This window comes from Oncorhynchus nerka, linkage group LG9a (genome assembly GCF_034236695.1).
Source record: "Oncorhynchus nerka isolate Pitt River linkage group LG9a, Oner_Uvic_2.0, whole genome shotgun sequence".
Taxonomy (NCBI): Eukaryota; Metazoa; Chordata; class Actinopteri; order Salmoniformes; family Salmonidae; genus Oncorhynchus; species Oncorhynchus nerka.
Window position 1 is genome coordinate 18,113,436 of NC_088404.1, and position 19,685 is coordinate 18,133,120.

The window sequence follows — 19,685 nt, forward strand, 5'->3', positions numbered from 1 at the left end:
TTAGTGGTTAATTTCATTGAGCATTATCTTCAGATATTATTTACAGTACATGTAAATACATTACATGATTTACATGTATAATTGTATTTCATTGCAATTCATGTTCAGGGCTGATCTAGAGGTCCCCCGTCCATGTAATTTTATTCATTGTGATCTAAAAGGCCTAACTGATCTTAAATCAGGACTCCCACTCTGAGATGTTAGATGTATACAGCCCCAGATAACTATTCATATATTTCTGTTGTATTGGTTAATTAATAATAGGTCAGGGCTGCTGTACTGTGAGGTGCCCAAAGCTGGCTGCTCCAACTGGAAGCGGGTGCTGATGGTCCTGGGAGGCAGTGCCACCTCCACGCACGGCATCGCCCACGACGACGCCCACTATGCCAACCAGCTCCGCCGACTGGACACCTACAGCCAGGCGGGCGTGGCAGAGCGCCTCCGCTCCTACACCAAGGTCCTCTTCGTACGGGAGCCCTTCGAGAGGCTGGTGTCGGCCTTCCGCGACAAGTTCGAGAGCCCCAACTCGTACTACCACCCGGTGTTTGGCCGGCCCATCATCTCCCGGTACCGGGCCAACGCCTCGCTCTCCGCCCTGAGGACCGGCGCCGGCGTCACCTTCAGGGAGTTTGTCCAGTACCTGTTGGATGTGAGGCGACCCGTGGGCATGGACATCCATTGGACGCCGGTCAGCCAGCTCTGCAGCCCCTGCCTGCTGCACTACGACTTCATCGGGAAATTCGAGAGCCTGAAGGAGGAGGCCAACTTCCTGCTGCGGAGTATCGGGGCACCTAGCAACCTCACTTTCCCTGACTTTAAAGACAGGAACCCCAAAGCAGAAAGGACTTCCTACACCATTACCCAGAGATATTTTGAACAGTTAAACACCACGGAGAGACAGAGGGCCTATGACTTTTATTACATGGATTATCTGATGTTTAAATACCCCAAACCCTATAAAGACCTGTACTGAAGTAGTGGCTGGATTGACATGTTTAGATGATTCATTTAAGATTATAAATATGAACACTACAGAAGAGATTATTATCCTGTGGGACTTGAATAAGCACTACAGACACATTGATGTAAAGTATTCTACGTGTCTTATTTACATCTGGTTACAATTATGATTTGATGTAATTACTTTGAGCATAGGTTGTACAGCTTTTGGTCATAACACTTTGTATAGTGTGAGAACTGATGTGCTTTCTTTGTCAAATGCACTTTTATTGATTGGCAGACATAGCCTACATACAACATCCTCTCAACAATCAACGAGATATTGCTCTCAATCAACAGCATAATGACTTCTATGAAGTGACCTATACTCTTGAGTGAAGACTTTATTATCATCTCTTCATTTTCTTATTTTTTTCAGCCTTGTTATATGAAGGTATACTTGTCATTTTGGGTCATCGTCAATCATGTGACTTTTAAAAAGGAAAACGTGTCTTGTTATTCTGCAGACCTTTATAAAAAGAAGGAAAAGAGAGCCTAGCTATACTCTCCCAAAGCAAAGACTAGTGTTTGCAGATACTGCAGCAGATTTCACAGTTACTGAAATCCTACATTGCCTACTGATGAGAAGTACCAGGTGTCTTAGACCATTTTAATATCATTCAATTTGATTTCAAAACCACATTTGCTCTTGAGGTATTTGTTTTCTATTTTACATACAGAACATACAATAAACTTGTTACAGTACGTACCTCAAGGCGGAAGGTAGCTTAGCGGTTAAGAGCGTTGGGCCAGTAACTGAAAGGTCGCTGGTGCAAATCCCGAGCCAATTAGGTGAAAAATCTGCCGATGTTCCCTTGAGCAGGACCTGTAACACTAATCGCTCCTGTAAGTCGCTCTGGATAAGGGACAGGAAATAAGGGACAGGAAAAATATATCAATGTCAGTTGGTAGCTCAGCTGGTAGAGCATGGTGCTGCCAGGGTTGTGGGTTCGATTCCCACAGAGGACCAGTACGAAAAAAGTATCAAAATGTATGCACTCACTAATATAAGTCACTCTGGATAAGAGTGTCTGCTAAATTACTAAAATGTAAAATATTGCCTTTCAGATACAACTGTGGGTTCATGATCTTTGATTCTGTAAGGTACAATAGGGTTTCTGGGTCATTGTATGGGCCTCATGTTACAATACTAATGATTACACTGTAAAGAGTAAATGTATTGTTTTACATGTCTGTGCAGAAGTGTTCTATCTACAAACACGATTTCAATCCCCTAGCCTTAACACTGACAATTTTGCTAATTTTGTTTGGGTTTTAAAGCACCATTACCATTTAATAAATGTTTTATCAAGCCTTTACTAATTAAACAAAAACATTTCTCTGTTGTTTTTCTACATCTGGTTTTTGGAAAAGTGACAAAAATGTGTTACAAAGAACCCTTTTGGAACCCTTTTTTCTAAGAGTGTAGAACAATAGCTATTAAATGGGAAATGTTTTACGTTGTTCAAGCCAAAAAAATAATTTCCTAACAGACACAATAAAGTAATTATCAAGCATTCTCATCAGTGCATCATGTCACCATCAGGTTTGAGAAGCATATCTACACCCCTCTCCTAGAACAGCCAGCTATGTCCCAGATGTTCCGGCTGCACCTGGGCAACACGAGTCACAGCATCAGTGACGCAGACCTGTGTAAGCTCGCCAAAAAAACAGAAAGCTACTCCGGGGCCGATGTCATCGTATGAGATGCCCTCATGCAGCCTGTCAGGAAACTGCAGTCAGCCACACACTTCAAAAAGGTCATTCATACACACAATAGTAACTCTATTGCAGTCGACTCTTGCATACAACACTAAAGGTGCATCTCTTTCTCAACCTTTAAGGATATTTAAGAGAGTGTGTTGTTGTAATGGTACTATAGGTGCAAGGTCCATCCAGTGCCAACAGTCAATTGATGGTAGATGACCTTCTGACCCTGTGCTCGCCTGGGGACCTGGGAGCCATAGAATTGACCTGGATGGATGGGCCTAGCGACAAAATTCCGGAGCCCATCATCTGCATGGTAAGAAGCACACATTGTCAAAGACTCCAGCCACCCTAGTCTTAGACTGTTCCCTCTGCTACCGCACGGCAAGTGGTACCGGAACGCCAAGTCTAGGTCCAAAAGGCTTCTCAACAGCTTCTACCCCCAAGCCATAAGACTCCTGAAAAGCTAATCAAATTTGCATTGCCCCCCCTTTTACGCTGCTACTATTCTCTGTTTGTTATCTATGTATAGTCACTTTAACTCTACCTACATGCACATATTACCTCAATTACCTCGACTAACCTGTGCCCCCGCACATTAACTCTATACCGGTACCCCCTGTAAATAGCCTTGCTATTGTTATTTTACTGATGCTTTTGAATTATTTGTAACTTTTTATTTTCTATTTTTTACTTATATATTTACTTATATATTTTTTACTTAACACTTATTTTTATTTTTTTCTTAACTTCTTAAAACATTGTTGATTAAGGGCTTGTAAGGAAGTATTTCACTGTTCTATTTGGTGCATGTGACAAATAACATTTGATTTGATTTGACATTCACAGCACAGACATACTCACTGTGTAGACCGCATTATCTTCCATTATCTTCCAATTCTCTTCGATTATAATCACAGCCGTATATATCCCCCCCCAAGCAGACACATCGATGGCTCTGAACGAACATTATTTAACTCTTTGCAAGCTGGAAACCATTTATCCGGAGGCTGCATTCATTGTAGCTGGGGATTTTAACAAAGCTAATCTGAAAACAAGACTCCCTAAATTTTATCAGCATATTGATTGCGCAACCAGGGGTGGCAAAACCTTGGATCATTGTTACTCTAACTTCTGCGACGCATATAAGGCCCTGCCCCGCCCCCCTTTCGGAAAAGCTGACCACGACTCCATTTTGTTGATCCCTGCCTACAGGCAGAAACTTAAACAAGAGGCTCCCACGCTGAGGTCTGTCCAACGCTGGTCAGACCAAGCTGATTCCACACTCCAAGACTGCTTCCATCACGTGGACTGGGACATGTTTCGTATTGCGTCAGATAAAAATATTGACGAATACGCTGATTCGGTGTGCGAGTTCATGAGAACGTGCGTTGAAGATGTCGTTCCCATAGCAACGATAAAAACATTCCCTAACCAGAAACCGTGGATTGATGGCAGCATTCGCATGAAACTGAAAGCGCGAACCACTGCTTTTAATCAGGGCAAGGTGTCTGGCAACATGACCGAATACAAACAGTGCAGCTATTCCCTCCGCAAGGCTATTAAACAAGCTAAGCGTCAGTACAGAGACAAAGTAGAATCTCAATTCAACGGCTCAGACACAAGAGGCATGTGGCAGGGTCTACAGTCAATCACGGACTACAAGAAGAAACCCAGCCCAGTCACGGACCAGGATGTCTTGCTCCCAGGCAGACTAAATAACTTTTTTGCCCGCTTTGAGGACAATACAGTGCCACTGACACGGCCTGCAACGAAAACATGCGGTCTCTCCTTCACTGCAGCCGAGGTGAGTAAGACATTTAAACGTGTTAACCCTCGCAAGGCTGCAGGCCCAGACGGCATCCCCAGCCGCGCCCTCAGAGCATGCACAGACCAGCTGGCCGGTGTGTTTACGGACATATTCAATCAATCCCTATACCAGTCTGCTGTTCCCACATGCTTCAAGAGGGCCACCATTGTTCCTGTTCCCAAGAAAGCTAAGGTAACTGAGCTAAACGACTACCGCCCCGTAGCACTCACTTCCGTCATCATGAAGTGCTTTGAGAGACTAGTCAAGGACTAGTCAAGGACCATTACATATCACCTCCACCCTACCTGACAGCCTAGACCCACTCCAATTTGCTTACCGCCCAAATAGGTCCACAGACGATGCAATCTCAACCACACTGCACACTGCCCTAACCCACCTGGACAAGAGGAATACCTATGTGAGAATGCTGTTCATCGACTACAGCTCGGCATTCAACACCATAGTACCCTCCAAACTCGTCATCAAGCTCGAGACCCTGGGTCTCGACCCCCGCCCTGTGCAACTGGGTACTGGACTTCCTGACGGGCCGCCCCCAGGTGGTGAGGGTAGGCAACAACATCTCCTCCCCGCTGATCCTCAACACGGGGGCCCCACAAGGGTGCGTTCTGAGCCCTCTCCTGTACTCCCTGTTCACCCACGACTGCGTGGCCACGCACGCCTCCAACTCAATCATCAAGTTTGCGGACGACACAACAGTGGTAGGCTTGATTACCAACAACGACGAGACGGCCTACAGGGAGGAGGTGAGGGCCCTCGGAGTGTGGTGTCAGGAAAATAACCTCACACTCAACGTCAACAAAACTAAGGAGATGATTGTGGACTTCAGGAAACAGCAGAGGGAACACCCCCCTATCCACATCGATGGAACAGTAGTGGAGAGGGTAGCAAGTTTTAAGTTCCTCGGCATACACATCACAGACAAACTGAATTGGTCCACTCACACTGACAGCGTCGTGAAGAAGGCGCAGCAGCGCCTCTTCAACCTCAGGAGGCTGAAGAAATGTGGCTTGTCACCAAAAGCACTCACAAACTTCTACAGATGCACAATCGAGCGCATCCTGGCGGGCTGTATCACCACCTGGTACGGCAACTGCTCCGCCCTCAACCGTAAGGCTCTCCAGAGGGTAGTGAGGTCTGCACAACGCATCACCGGGGGCAAACTACCTGCCCTCCAGGACACCTACACCACCCGATGTTACAGGAAGGCCATAAAGATCATCAAGGACATCAACCACCCAAACCACTGCCTGTTCACCCCGCTATCATCCAGAAGGCGAGGTCAGTACAGGTGCATCAAAGCTGGGACCGAGAGACTGAAAAACAGCTTCTATCTCAAGGCCATCAGACTGTTAAACAGCCACCACTAACATTGAGTGGCTGCTGCCAACACACTGTCATTGACACTGACCCAACTCCAGCCACTTTAATAATGGGAATTGATGGGAAATGATGTAAATATATCACTAGCCACTTTAAACAATGCTACCTTATATAATGTTACTTACCCTACATTATTCATCTCATATGCATACGTATATACTGTACTCTACATCATCGACTGCATCCTTATGTAATACATGTATCACTAGCCACTTTAACTATGCCACTTTGTTTACTTTGTCTACATACTCATCTCATATGTATATACTGTACTCGATACCATCTACTGTATGCTGCTCTGTACCATCACTCATTCATATATCCTTATGTACATATTCTTTATCCCCTTACACTGTGTATAAGATAGTAGTTTTGGAATTGTTAGTTAGATTACTTGTTGGTTATCACTGCATTGTCGGAACTAGAAGCACAAGCATTTCGCTACACTCGCATTAACATCTGCTAACCATGTGTATGTGACAAATAAATTTGATTTGATTTGTGTTCATTGACATTCACATTCGCAGCTCACAAACATGCTGGAACATGTTGTTTCAACATACACATCCTGGCATTGCACACTGACTCTCACATTTGTGTAATTGCTGAACCATGCTAATGCTTTTGTTGGTCTTCTCTGTGTCCCTCTGGCCTCCAGTCTGACATGCTGCACTCACTATCTCCCACACGGCCCACAGTCAACACTGAGGACTTGTTCAAGATCAGGAAGTTCACAGAGGACTTTGGACAGGAGGGCTGAAAGGTCCTGGTCACCCGGGGAGTTCACTTCTCCTTACCCTGTCTCTCCTCCTCTCAAGCCCCATTCGTACATCCTCCTGTCAAATACAGTAGTGGCTACAGAAGCTACAGTACTACCACACTAGAAACTTGGACTTGTTTGGCTAAACTGCATTGGCAAGAATGATGGAGCATTTTAACTTCATGCATATTCTTTCCCTGTGATACATTTACATTACATTACATTTAAGTCATTTAGCAGACGCTCTTATCCAGAGCGACTTACAAATTGGTGCTTTCACCTTATGACATCCAGTGGAACAGCCACTTTACAATAGTGCATCTAGGTCTTTTAAGGGGGGGTGAGAAGGATTACTTTATCCTATCCTAGGTATTCCTTAAAGAGGTGGGGTTTCAGGTGTCTCCGGAAGGTGGTGATTGACTCCGCTGTCCTGGCGTCGTGAGGGAGTTTGTTCCACCATTGGGGGGCCAGAGCAGCGAACAGTTTTGACTGGGCTGAGCGGGAACTGTACTTCCTCAGTGGTAGGGAGGCGAGCAGGCCAGAGGTGGATGAACGCAGTGCCCTTGTTTGGGTGTAGGGCCTGATCAGAGCCTGGAGGTACTGAGGTGCCGTTCCCCTCACAGCTCCGTAGGCAAGCACCATGGTCTTGTAGCGGATGCGAGCTTCAACTGGAAGCCAGTGGAGAGAGCGGAGGAGCGGGGTGACGTGAGAGAACTTGGGAAGGTTGAACACCAGACGGGCTGCGGCGTTCTGGATGAGTTGTAGGGGTTTAATGGCACAGGCAGGGAGCCCAGCCAACAGCGAGTTGCAGTAATCCAGACGGGAGATGACAAGTGCCTGGATTAGGACCTGCGCCGCTTCCTGTGTGAGGCAGGGTCGTACTCTGCGGATGTTGTAGAGCATGAACCTACAGGAACGGGCCACCGCCTTGATGTTAGTTGAGAACGACAGGGTGTTGTCCAGGATCATGCCAAGGTTCTTAGCGCTCTGGGAGGAGGACACGATGGAGTTGTCAACCGTGATGGCGAGATCATGGAACGGGCAGTCCTTCCCCGGGAGGAAGAGCAGCTCCGTCTTGCCGAGGTTCAGCTTGAGGTGGTGATCCGTCATCCACACTGATATGTCTGCCAGACATGCAGAGATGCGATTCGCCACCTGGTCATCAGAGGGGGGAAAGGAGAAGATTAATTGTGTGTCGTCTGCATAGCAATGATAGGAGAGACCATGTGAGGTTATGACAGAGCCAAGTGACTTGGTGTATAGCGAGAATAGGAGAGGGCCTAGAACAGAGCCCTGGGGGACACCAGTGGTGAGAGCGCGTGGTTTCTCGCCACGCCACCTGGTAGGAGCGACCTGTCAGGTAGGACGCAATCCAAGCATGGGCCGCGCCGGAGATGCCCAACTCGGAGAGGGTGGAGAGGAGGATCTGATGGTTCACAGTATCGAAGGCAGCCGATAGGTCTAGAAGGATGAGAGCAGAGGAGAGAGAGTTAGCTTTAGCAGTGCGGAGTGCCTCCGTGATACAGAGAAGAGCAGTCTCAGTTGAATGACTAGTCTTGAAACCTGACTGATTTGGATCAAGAAGGTCATTCTGAGAGAGATAGCGGGAGAGCTGGCCAAGGACGGCACGTTCAAGAGTTTTGGAGAGAAAAGAAAGAAGGGATACTGGTCTGTAGTTGTTGACATCGGAGGGATCGAGTGTAGGTTTTTTCAGAAGGGGTGCAACTCTCGCTCTCTTGAAGACGGGAGGGACGTAGCCAGCGGTCAGGGATGAGTTGATGAGCGAGGTGAGGTAAGGGAGAAGGTCACCGGAGATGGTCTGGAGAAGAGAGGAGGGGATAGGGTCAAGCGGGCAGGTTGTTGGGCGGCCGGCCGTCACAAGACGCGAGATGTCATCTGGAGAGAGAGGGGAGAAAGAGGTCAGAGCACAGGGTAGGGCAGTGTGAGCAGAACCAGCGGTGTCGTTTGACTTAGCAAACGAGGATCGGATGTCGTCGACCTTCTTTTCAAAATGGTTGACGAAGTCATCTGCAGAGAGGGAGGAGGGGGAGGGGAGGAGGATTCAAGAGGGAGGAGAAGGTGGCAAAGAGCTTCCTAGGGTTAGAGGCAGATGCTTGGAATTTAGAGTGGTAGAAAGTGGCTTTAGCAGCAGAGACAGAGGAGGAAAATGTAGAGAGGAGGGAGTGAAAGGATGCCAGGTCCGCAGGAGGCGAGTTTTCCTCCATTTCCGCTCGGCTGCCCGGAGCCCTGTTCTGTGAGCTCGCAATGAGTCGTCGAGCCACGGAGCGGGAGGGAGGACCGAGCCGGCCTGGAGGATAGGGGACATAGAGAGTCAAAGGATGCAGAAAGGGAGGAGAGGAGGGTTGAGGAGGCAGAATCAGGAGATAGGTTGGAGAAGGTTTGAGCAGAGGGAAGAGATGATAGGATGGAAGAGGAGAGAGTAGCGGGGGAGAGAGAGCGAAGGTTGGGACGGCGCGATACCATCCGAGTAGGGGCAGTGTGGGAAGTGTTGGATGAGAGCGAGAGGGAAAAGGATACAAGGTAGTGGTCGGAGACTTGGAGGGGAGTTGCAATGAGGTTAGTGGAAGAACAGCATCTAGTAAAGATGAGGTCGAGCGTATTGCCTGCCTTGTGAGTAGGGGGAAGGTGAGAGGGTGAGGTCAAAAGAGGAGAGGAGTGGAAAGAAGGAGGCAGAGAGGAATGAGTCAAAGGTAGACGTGGGGAGGTTAAAGTCGCCCAGAACTGTGAGAGGTGAGCCGTCCTCAGGAAAGGAGCTTATCAAGGCATCAAGCTCATTGATGAACTCTCCGAGGGAACCTGAAGGGCGATAAATGATAAGGATGTTAAGCTTGAAAGGGCTGGTAACTGTGACAGCATGGAATTCAAAGGAGGCGATAGACAGATGGGTAAGGGGAGAAAGAGAGAATGACCACTTGGGAGAGATGAGGATCCCGGTGCCACCACCCCGCTGACCAGAAGCTCTCGGGGTGTGCGAGAGCACGTGGGCGAACGAAGAGAGAGCAGTAGGAGTAGCGGTGTTGTCTGTGGTGATCCATGTTTCCGTCAGTGCCAAGAAGTCGAGGGACTGGAGGGAGACATAGGCTGAGATGAACTCTGCCTTGTTGGCCGCAGATCGGCAGTTCCAGAGGCTACCGGAGACCTGGAACTCCACGTGGGTCGTGCGCGCTGGGACCACCAGATTAGGGTGGCCGCGGCCATGCGGTGTGGAGCGTTTGTATGGTCTGTGCAGAGAGGAGAGAACAGGGATAGACAGACACATAGTTGACAGGCTAGAGAAGAGGCTACGCTAATGCAGAGGAGATTGGAATGACAAGTGGACTACACGTCTCGAATGTTCAGAAAGTTAAGCTTACGTAGCAAGAATCTAATTGACTAAAATGATTAAAATGATACAGTACTGCTGAGGTAGGCTAGCTGCGTTGTTGACACTACCCTAATCAAGTCGTTCCGTTGAGTGTGAAGTTTCTACAATGCTGCTATTCGGGGGCTAGCTGGCTAGCTAGCAGTGTTGGTTACGTTACGTTGCGTTAGGAGAACGACAATAGCTGGCTAGCTAACCTAGAAAATCGCTCTAAACTACACAATTATCTTTGATACAAAGACGGCTATGTAGCTAGCTATGTAGCTAGCTACGATCAAACAAATCACACCGTTGGGACTGTAATGAAATGAAATGAAAATGTGATACTACCCGTGGAGCGAAGCGGAATGCGACCGGAATGCGAAAGTTCTATTCAGTAGACGTTGGCTGGCTGTTGGCTAGCTAGGAGTGTCTCCTACGTTAAGGACGACAAAATAGCTGGCTAGCTAACCTCGGTAAATTAAGATAATCACTCTAAGACTACACACTCTAAACTACACAATTATCTTGGATACGAAGACAGCAAAGACAACTATGTAGCTAGCTAATACTACACTAATCAAGTCGTTCAGTTGAGTGTGATAGTTACTACAGTGCTACGGTAGCCGGTGAACGTATGCTAGCTGGCTAGCTGCTAGGCAGATAGGAGGACGACGAAATACGATAATAACGCAATTATCACTCTAAGACTCCACGCTCTAAACTACACAATTATCTTGGATACGAAGACAGCAAAGACAACTATGTAGCTAGCTAACACTACACTAATCAAGTCGTTCAGTTGAGTGTGATAGTTACTACAGTGCTACGGTAGACGGTGAACGTGTTGGGCAGATAGGAGGACGACGAAATACGATAATTACGCAATTATCTTTGATACAACGACGGCTATGTAGCTAGCTAAGAAGAAATTGCTAAGATTAGACAAATCAGACCGTTGTACTATAATGAAATGTAATGAAATGTAATGAAAAAGTTATACAACCTGCAGACCGAAGGAGACCGAAGCGCGGATGCGACCGGCTCACTCCAACCGGAAGCAAGCCTCATACACAGATTCCTGTAGACTAAAATACTATTTCTTTCTTTGCCATCCTGCACTTTAAGTTGTTTTCTGAAGTGACTCATTATGATGGAGTGGTGTTGAAGCGCTTTGAACAATTACGTTACGTCGTTTTCTTGTCTTGCATGTGTGTAATTGCATGTGTTTTATTCAATGTGTAAGTCTTAATATATGTATTTTATGTGTATGATTGCTCGCTTTACTTTGCTTTTAAATTCATTGAGTATTGACTGACCATAGCTGCACCAGGTTTGCCACTTGTCCCAGTCCCCACTAGAGCTACCCCTTCATTACAGGCAGTGTTACTTACAGTATTTATGATTATTTATGATATTTCATTTCATCAACATTTTTGTTGTGAATGCATGACTGATGATGTACAGAGCTCATCATTGAGTGGGAGAGGTGTTTACATTGAAGTATTTCTCTGTATTTTTCTGCATTATATTTTCATTTTGACTGAAGCCCTTTTTTATTGCTGGATTTGAACATTGAAAATAATAGTTCCACGATACACTTTCATATTGTTCCAATACTGTTGTCATAATAGTATTGCTATGTCTCTGTATAATTGGGGGAATATTGGTTGAGTAATACTGAAGTCAGTTCGGGTCCCAGAGGGGTTCTCACTGCTGTTACACGTAGCCATGATGACCAAGTTACCCTGACTTAATAAAAGACAAATAAAAAAATAAGATGTGCTTGTTATTACTTTATTTTAACTTTACATTAAACTTACATCTTACTTTTGCTGTCATACCTGTAAAGAAGAAAATGGCTGCACTTCAAGAGTTACACATTCATTTAATACAGAGCCCATATAATGGAGTTATATAACACAGACTACAGAGAGACTGGGGCAGTGTAGAGTAATAAGGCAAAAATAAAAAATCCCAATCCCATCATTAGTTAGGCTTTTTAACTGACACTAGATAGGGTAGTTGTTCAAATTGAAATGTTGTATTACTAGGTCTCTCTTTATGTTATGTAAGCTGCACTGCAATTTAGTTTTCTTTAACTGCCAATGTGCTCCATTGTGGCACTAGTATTTGTGTAAATAAAATCTATCTATTCAGCCTGGTCTCATAGACGAAACGTCTTTGACCTTGCAAAAACAACTTTCCAATCCAAACCATAACATAACTGCGATCCGCTACACACAGCCCACATCGTTGTCACCTAACGTTATAGTCAACATAGCTAGCTACTAGAACTAATGCGTTAGTAAACTCGCTACAGCCGTGCAGTACAGTGTACAGCAAGAGGTTAAGCAGTTACACCGGCGCACCCTGGTGGCAGTACATTTAAAAATCCAAAAGCTACCTTCACTTAGAAGAGTTCCAGTGTTGGATAGCCATAGCCAGCTAGCTAACATAGCATCCCTCTCCGTTTGAGCCGGGTGTTTGAGTAAGCTAAACTAGCAAGCTGCATTTGCTAGCTAGTTAAGTGAATGTGAAAGTGGGGGAACAAATACAACATGTATAGCTAGCTCTCTCTCTCTCTCTCCCTCTCTCTCTCTGTCTCTCTCTCTCTGTCTCTCTCTCTCTGTCTCTCTCTCTCCCTCTTTCTCTCTCTCTCTCTCTCTCTCTCTCTCTCTCGTTTCTCATTCTTTTTTGAAGAAATTAATTTGTACAAAACTGTTCAACTATTGTCTTTCTCTCTCTTTGAGTCATCTACTCACCACAATTGATGCACAAGTGGCAAATCAAATGTGCACTAGCTAGCTGTAGCTTATGCTTTCAGCACTAGGTTCATTATCTGATCTTTTGATGGATCAAAAACATGTCAGTTCATACTGCAAGAGCTCTGTTGGGTTGGAGGATGTCCAGAAGTTGTCATACTTTCTGTATAAATCTATGGAAAGGGGTGAGAACCATGAGCCCCCTAGGTTTTGTATTGAAGTCAATGTACCCAGAGCAGGACGGAAACAAGCTGTCATCCAGTTACATCATGGTGCTACCCCAGAGAGTGCTGTTGAGGCTACCATAGACCTTAAAACAATCACAGGAGGTTGGTGACACCTTCATTTGGGAGGACAGGGCCCGTGGTATTGGCTGGAACAGAATTTATGGAATGGTATCAAATACATTAAACACATGGTTTGATGACATTCCATTCGCTTCGTTCCAGACATTATTATGACCCGTCCTCTCCTCAAGAGCCTTCACTGGTTTTGATCAATTATTTGGTGACGTGAATATATCTAGTATAGCTTTATCTAAAAAGGATTCCTTTTTTATTATTTCACTATTTTCATTTTTATGAAATTCACTGCGGGGGGTCCTCCGCTTCCACTGATACGAAATGGAATTCATAACATATCATACGAATTGTAATTCGTAACGTTATACAAAATGGAAGATGGACATCCACAAATTAATACATACCAGAGGTGGGACCAAGTCATTTTTTTACAAGTTACAAGTAAGTCTCAAGTCTTAGCACTCAAGTCCCAAGTCAAGTCCCATGTCAAGACAGGCAAGTCCGAGTCAAGTCTCAAGTCAAGAACGACAAGTATCAAGTCAAGTCTCAAGTTCTAAACTTTGAGTTTCGAGTCCTAAACAAGTCATAACGTGCTCTTCACCAAATGTAGTACCGTTTCATATTTTTAAGAAGAGTAATAGTTAGTATATTACATTTAAAAATATCTATATATTTATTACTTTCCAATTAAACATTATATTTCCATGGAAATACATGGGTAGCCATGAGAAAGGTCCAGGGTGATATATTAATGAAGGGATCTGGTGGTTAACTAAGACTCCCTCATGACTTTCAAAACACCATTTGACTTGACTTGTGGAGTGGCAATGCAAACCTCTTGTCATGGCTGTAAATACTGACACTTATTTGTAAATGGAGTGTATTTGACTGTTTTTCACTGTAATGGTAATGTTACTCTTGCTTACTAACCCAATTTCCCATAGGGATAATATAGGTTGTTTGACCGCATCATGTCTTGTTTCTATTGTACAGTAAACAGTTCTGGGGAAGAAATGGTGGGGCTGAAAGAGACACTCAAACCTGAGTGTTAAGAAGGATAAGTCCAAACAAATGAGTGTGTGAATATGCACTCCAACAAGCTACCAAGTTAACCGAAGTTCAACCAAGAGGCCTGTAACAGCAGTTAGTGTAATAACACCGGTTAATCTAATAACTTTTGTAAATGTAATAACTTTAGATATTTAATGTAATAAAACCAGTTAATTTAATAACTTGCCGGATAGCGTAATGCAACATGTACATCTTGAACAGATAACATAATAGCTTTTCATGCTTAAGGGGCAACCCGCCGTTAAAACAACAACAAAGCGGTCAGCCCGCCAGTGTTTTGGCAAACAGCTGAGTGTTGGGGTTGGAGAAATGTAAGCAGGCCTTTTTGACACCTATCACAGTAGGCTATGTTTCATCTTACAACAGCTACATAGAGGCAGTATTTAGTCAAATTTTACAATGTATGCATCAACATTAAACTAATTGGGACACTAATTTTAATTAAAGATAAGATCAAACAAAAGACATGGGTGCTCTTTCAGTTTATTGTGAAACCTTTCACCTTTGCCTTTCAATGCCTTAGCTTTGAATTGTAAATGTTATATAGAGAACAAAAATATAAACACAACATGTAAAGTGTTGGTCCCATGTTTCATGAGCTGAAATAAAAGATCCCTGAAATGTTCCACACCCACGAAGAGTTGATTTCTCTACAAATTTGTGCACAATCCCTGTTAGTTTCTCCTTTACAAAGATAATCCATCCACCTGACAGGTGTGACATATCAAGAAGCTGATTAAACAGCATGATCAATACACAGATCATTACACACAGCACAGAAGTTTTGAAGGAGAGTGCAATTGGCATGCTGACTGAAGGAATGTCCACCAGAGCTGTTGCCAGATAATTTAATGTTAATTTCTCTACCATAAGCCACCTCCAATGTCGTTTTAGAGAATTTGGCAGTACATCCAACCGGCCTCACAACCACAGCCAACGTGTATGGCGTTGCTTGGGCGAGCGGTTTGCTGATGTCAACGTTGTGAAAAGAGTGCCCCATGGCGAAGGTGGGGTTATGGCATAAGCAGGCATAAGCTACAGACAACGAACATAAATGTATTTTATCGATGGCAATTTGAATGCACAGAGATACCGTGACGAGATCCTGAGGCCCATTATGGTGCCATTCATCCGCCGCCATCGCTTCATGTTGCAGCATGATAATGCACGGCCCCATGTCACAAGGCTCCGTTCACCATTCCTGGAAGCTGAAAATGTCCCAGTTCTTTCATGGTCTGCATACTCACCAGATATGTACAGATACCCCCCAAAAATACTCAAGTAGTACTTTAAAGTATTTTTACTGAAGTACTTTACACCACTGCTGACTGGTTTTCTGATCCACGCCCAATGCCTTTTTTGGGGGATGAATGTGCGCTAATAAAAAAGGAGCCCTTTGAAGTGATTGTTTGACAATCAGATGAAAACATCAAAACTGGTTGTTTTTGCCACAACTTAAATTTACCTGCAAAAACAGCCTGGTCTCATAGACTAGACGTAATACAGTAAACGTAAATCCGGGAAACAAATGAGTACCATATGTTACATTTGGTATGGTTACATAAGACAGATTGACAGGCAAAATCCAAAGCAGTGTGGTTGCTCAGGGTGGATGGGTAACGTCTAGCAAAGCAAACGTTGAGAGTTCAAATCTCATCACTGACAATTTTTGCTAATTAGCAACTTTGCAACTACTTACTCCTTTCTTAGCTAATTTGCAACTAATTCGCATGTTAGCTAATTCTTCCCCTAGCCCTCACCTTAACCCTTCCCCTAACCATAACCTTAACCCTTTTAGATAACCCTTCCCCAAACCTTAAAACCTTAAAACCCTTTAACTCCTAAACTTAACCTTAACCTTTACCCTAACCCCTAGCCTAGCTAACGTTAGCCAGCTAGCTAACATATCATAACATATCATACATTTTGCAAATTCCTAACATGTTATACGTTTTGAACATGTGTAACATATTGTACATTTTGAAATTTGTTACATATAACACAAATTGTAATTTGTAACATATCATACTAAATGGAGTGTCCAGGATTTACATACGGAATAATACAAACTGCTCTGAGATCAGGTTGGCAAAAAAGCAGAGAACCATTCACACAAACCGGATACCTGTAATTTGGTTGCAGGGTTTGTGAAAATGCAGGAATCATGACTAGGTCTTTAGATGTCTTTTATTTTTCCATGTTTGTTTTTTACCCCCTACCCCTTTCAGATATACGAAAAAGCTGGTATAAAAATACAGGCATGGTAAATGAGTGGGATTTAAGATGGTGGAAGTGGATTGCCGGGGGTTGAATCAAGCAGTGCGTTGAGCAAAGTTGGTGAAGATGAATGGACAACAGTAGTGTCAGAGAATGGAACAGAAAGGAAACTATCTCAAATTGGCGTGGAGGAATTTGGAACTTCTTGGAATTTGTTTGTTGATTAAGGATGCATATCTGAGAGACGCGTTTGAGGTGTTGAAGGTGGTGAAGCAGGCGCTTCAAGGAGTAGAGTCTGTCGGTTCTGTTTTTTTAAATAAAGATCTACCTACGCATGTGAAACTTGGTTATGTAAGATTCACTGGAAGAGCTTTAGTTTCCAAACCATTGCCGTGTAAAAATGGTAAAGTATTTGGCCATGTTTCAAGTGTGTGCAGATGGACGGAGTATACTGAAGAACGGTGTGTAGAAGGATGACTTACAATTGTGGTGGGGATCATGAGGTCTTAGAGTGCCCTGTAAGGGAGAAGGAGATTGAGGTGGCAGAAGTTAGAGCGGTCAATCAAATCTCCTATGCGGAAGCGATTTAAATGGTTGAGAAAACAAGTAACGCCAGTGAACATATGGTAGTCGATGCTCCACAGCCTATAGTAAATGTTTGCTGCTTGTCAAAAGACACCCTGTGTGTTAAAGCTTATTTTGTGGGTGTTCATTGCCACAGTTATAAACTGTAAGGCTGAAGTGCCAAAGAAGTCAAAGAAACTGGACATTATTGTGGCTGCGGCAGAAAAGGGTTTGGAACATCAGGAGTTTACATCGGAAGACTTGCAAGGGGTACTGGCGCCGGGAGATGGCCCACCTTCCCAGGCTCCTCTTGAGGCTGTGTCGGGATCAGATCTGTTGTTTTTAACAGAAAAGTAGTTTGGTTTAGTTTATTTATTTATTTTGGTCATTTGCAGTGGTGGAAAAGTACCCAATTGTCATACTTGAGTAAAAGTAAAGACAAAAAAATGACTCAAGTAAAAGTGAAATTCGCCCAGTACAATCCTACTTGAGTAAAAGTTTTAAAGTATTTGGTTTTACATATACGTAGTATCAAAAGGAACTGTAATTACTAAAATATACTTAAGTATCAAAAGTAAAAGTATAAATCATTTCAAATTCCTTATCTTAAGCAAACCATATGTATCCAGTGTAACCGGTGTGAAATGGCTAGCTAGCTAGCGTATCAATTGGTGACATCACTCGCTCTGAGACCTTGAAGTAGTTGTTTCCCTTGCTCTGCAAGGGCCATGGCTTTTGTGGAGCGATAGATAACAATGCTTCGAGGGTGTCAGTTGTTGATGTGTGTACAGAGGGTCCCTGGTTCGAACCCAGGTTGGGACGAGGAGAGGTTGGGACGGAAGCAATACTGTTACATTGGTGCCGTGACCTGGATCACTAGTTGCTGTGGAAAAGTGGGTCAAATAGGGTCGGTGAGTGTAACCTGTGTGAAATGGTTAGCGGGGTGCGCTAGTAGTGTATCAATCGGTGACGTCACTTGCTCTGAGACCTTGAAGTACTTGTTTTTCTTGCTCTGCAAGGGTTGTGGCTTTTGTGGAGCGATAGATAACGATGCTTCGAGGGTGTCAGTTGTTGATGTGTCCAAATGGTCCCTGGTTCGAGCCCAGGTTGGGGTGAGGAGAGGGACGGAAGGTATACTGTTACACATACAGTACCATTTTATTTTGTATTTTTTATCTAAGGATAACCAGGGGCAAGCTCCAACACTAAGACAATATTTACAAACGAAGCATATGTTTAGTGAGTTCGACATTCACACAATTATCAAGAGAACATCCCTGGTCCTCCCGACTGCCTCTGAAATTGAGAGGAATTTAGGCTTTCAAGGAAAATGTATGGAGTAGAAAGCACATAATTTATTTTGGAATGTAGTGAAGTAAAAGTTTTTTAAAAAGTACAAATATAAATAGTAAAGTTTAGATACCTTCACAAAAATACAGTTTTTTGGAATCCAGTAGGTGGCGGCATGCACACTAAATTGTGCAAATGCAATATACCAAAGAAGAAAATGATCAGCGGGATTTTGGTCTGCATATGAAAAGGATAGGAGTGCGTGCACTCTCCCATGTGTTTTTGGTTAATAGAGCCGCAACCAGTTGTATAAGTCGCTCTTCTATATGACGTAATAAATAAGGCTAAACCCGATCATGGGGTGTGGCAGTTGTCTACCCTATCGTGGTTTTCTGCATTCACAGTAATTAACATGAGTCTGAGTGTAGCCTATAGTTAGTTGTTTAGTCCATTATATACAGCTAATTCAGTACACCTTGGGTATGTATCCATTGTTGGTTTGCAGCTTGTGTTTTTAAATGTTCAGTGTTATGTCTGTGTGACATTTTGTCTGTAGTATTTGAAAATACAAATCAAAGTTTCAACCTGGGTTATGAGGGGCAGGCAGATTGGTGATTACAGACTGTAGTTTAAATTGGGCTGGGTTCTATTGTATATGACTTTTATTAAGCCCTTGTTTGCAGTGAATGTACTGCTACTTCGCAAGTACTTAGCACATTAGGTAACCTTTACCCTAATCATGTAACCTAACCCTATCCCCATTGTTTCTGGAATAGAGAAGGTTCTACCTCAACAACAAACGTGTGTCTACCAATCATTTAAAACCCACCATAGCAGATAGGACTATTGAAGGTGTCTTCACACAATAAAGTTAGGACACTTGACTCGAGAGGATGTCAGTCCATCTCTGAAACCTCTCAAAAATAACTTGGGTGGCATTAGTAGTTGAGGAGGAGCAACTGAAATGGAAGATTCTGCCTCAGCATAGGACACCTTCTGTACAACTCCAACTTTGTTGGGTAAAGACTCCGCATCAAAACTCAGCAAGACAGACAGTGTCTTCTCTGTTTCATCACGCTCTCCATTGGGTCTGCGTCGAACCAAACGGTGGGCATCACATACACCGGGAATCTTCAATTTCAGTTGCTCCTCCTCAACACTTAATACTAGTGATGCACCGATATGACATTTTTGGTCGATATCTGATATTTCCTTGCCCCCCCCTCAAAAAATGATACCAATATTTAACTTTTTAGTGGCCTTTTAAGCATTCTAGTACAGTTAAATAGTTAACACACACACACATGGATGCAGCGGTCTAAGGCACTGCATCTCAGTGCAAGAGGCGTCACTACAGTCCTTGGTTCGAATCCTGGCTGTATCACATCCGGCCATGGTTGGGAGTCCCATAGGGCAGAGCACAATTGGCCCAGCGTCA

General features: G+C 44.1%; 1 protein-coding gene and 1 pseudogene across 1 annotated transcript in view; both read left to right on the forward strand.

Annotated features, from left to right (window-relative positions):
* Positions 1-2,508, forward strand: part of LOC115133983 (carbohydrate sulfotransferase 8-like) — a 113,702-nt gene extending 111,194 nt beyond the window's left edge. The window contains exon 5 of the mRNA XM_029667469.2: positions 265-2,508. Coding sequence (XP_029523329.1) covers positions 265-973 — 709 coding nt within the window. The 3' untranslated portion in view covers positions 974-2,508. The remainder of the gene's footprint in view (positions 1-264) is intronic.
* Positions 2,509-2,588: 80 nt separating this feature from the next.
* LOC115134840 (vacuolar protein sorting-associated protein 4A-like) lies at positions 2,589-6,677 on the forward strand (annotated as a pseudogene).
* Positions 6,678-19,685: the final 13,008 nt, after the last annotated feature.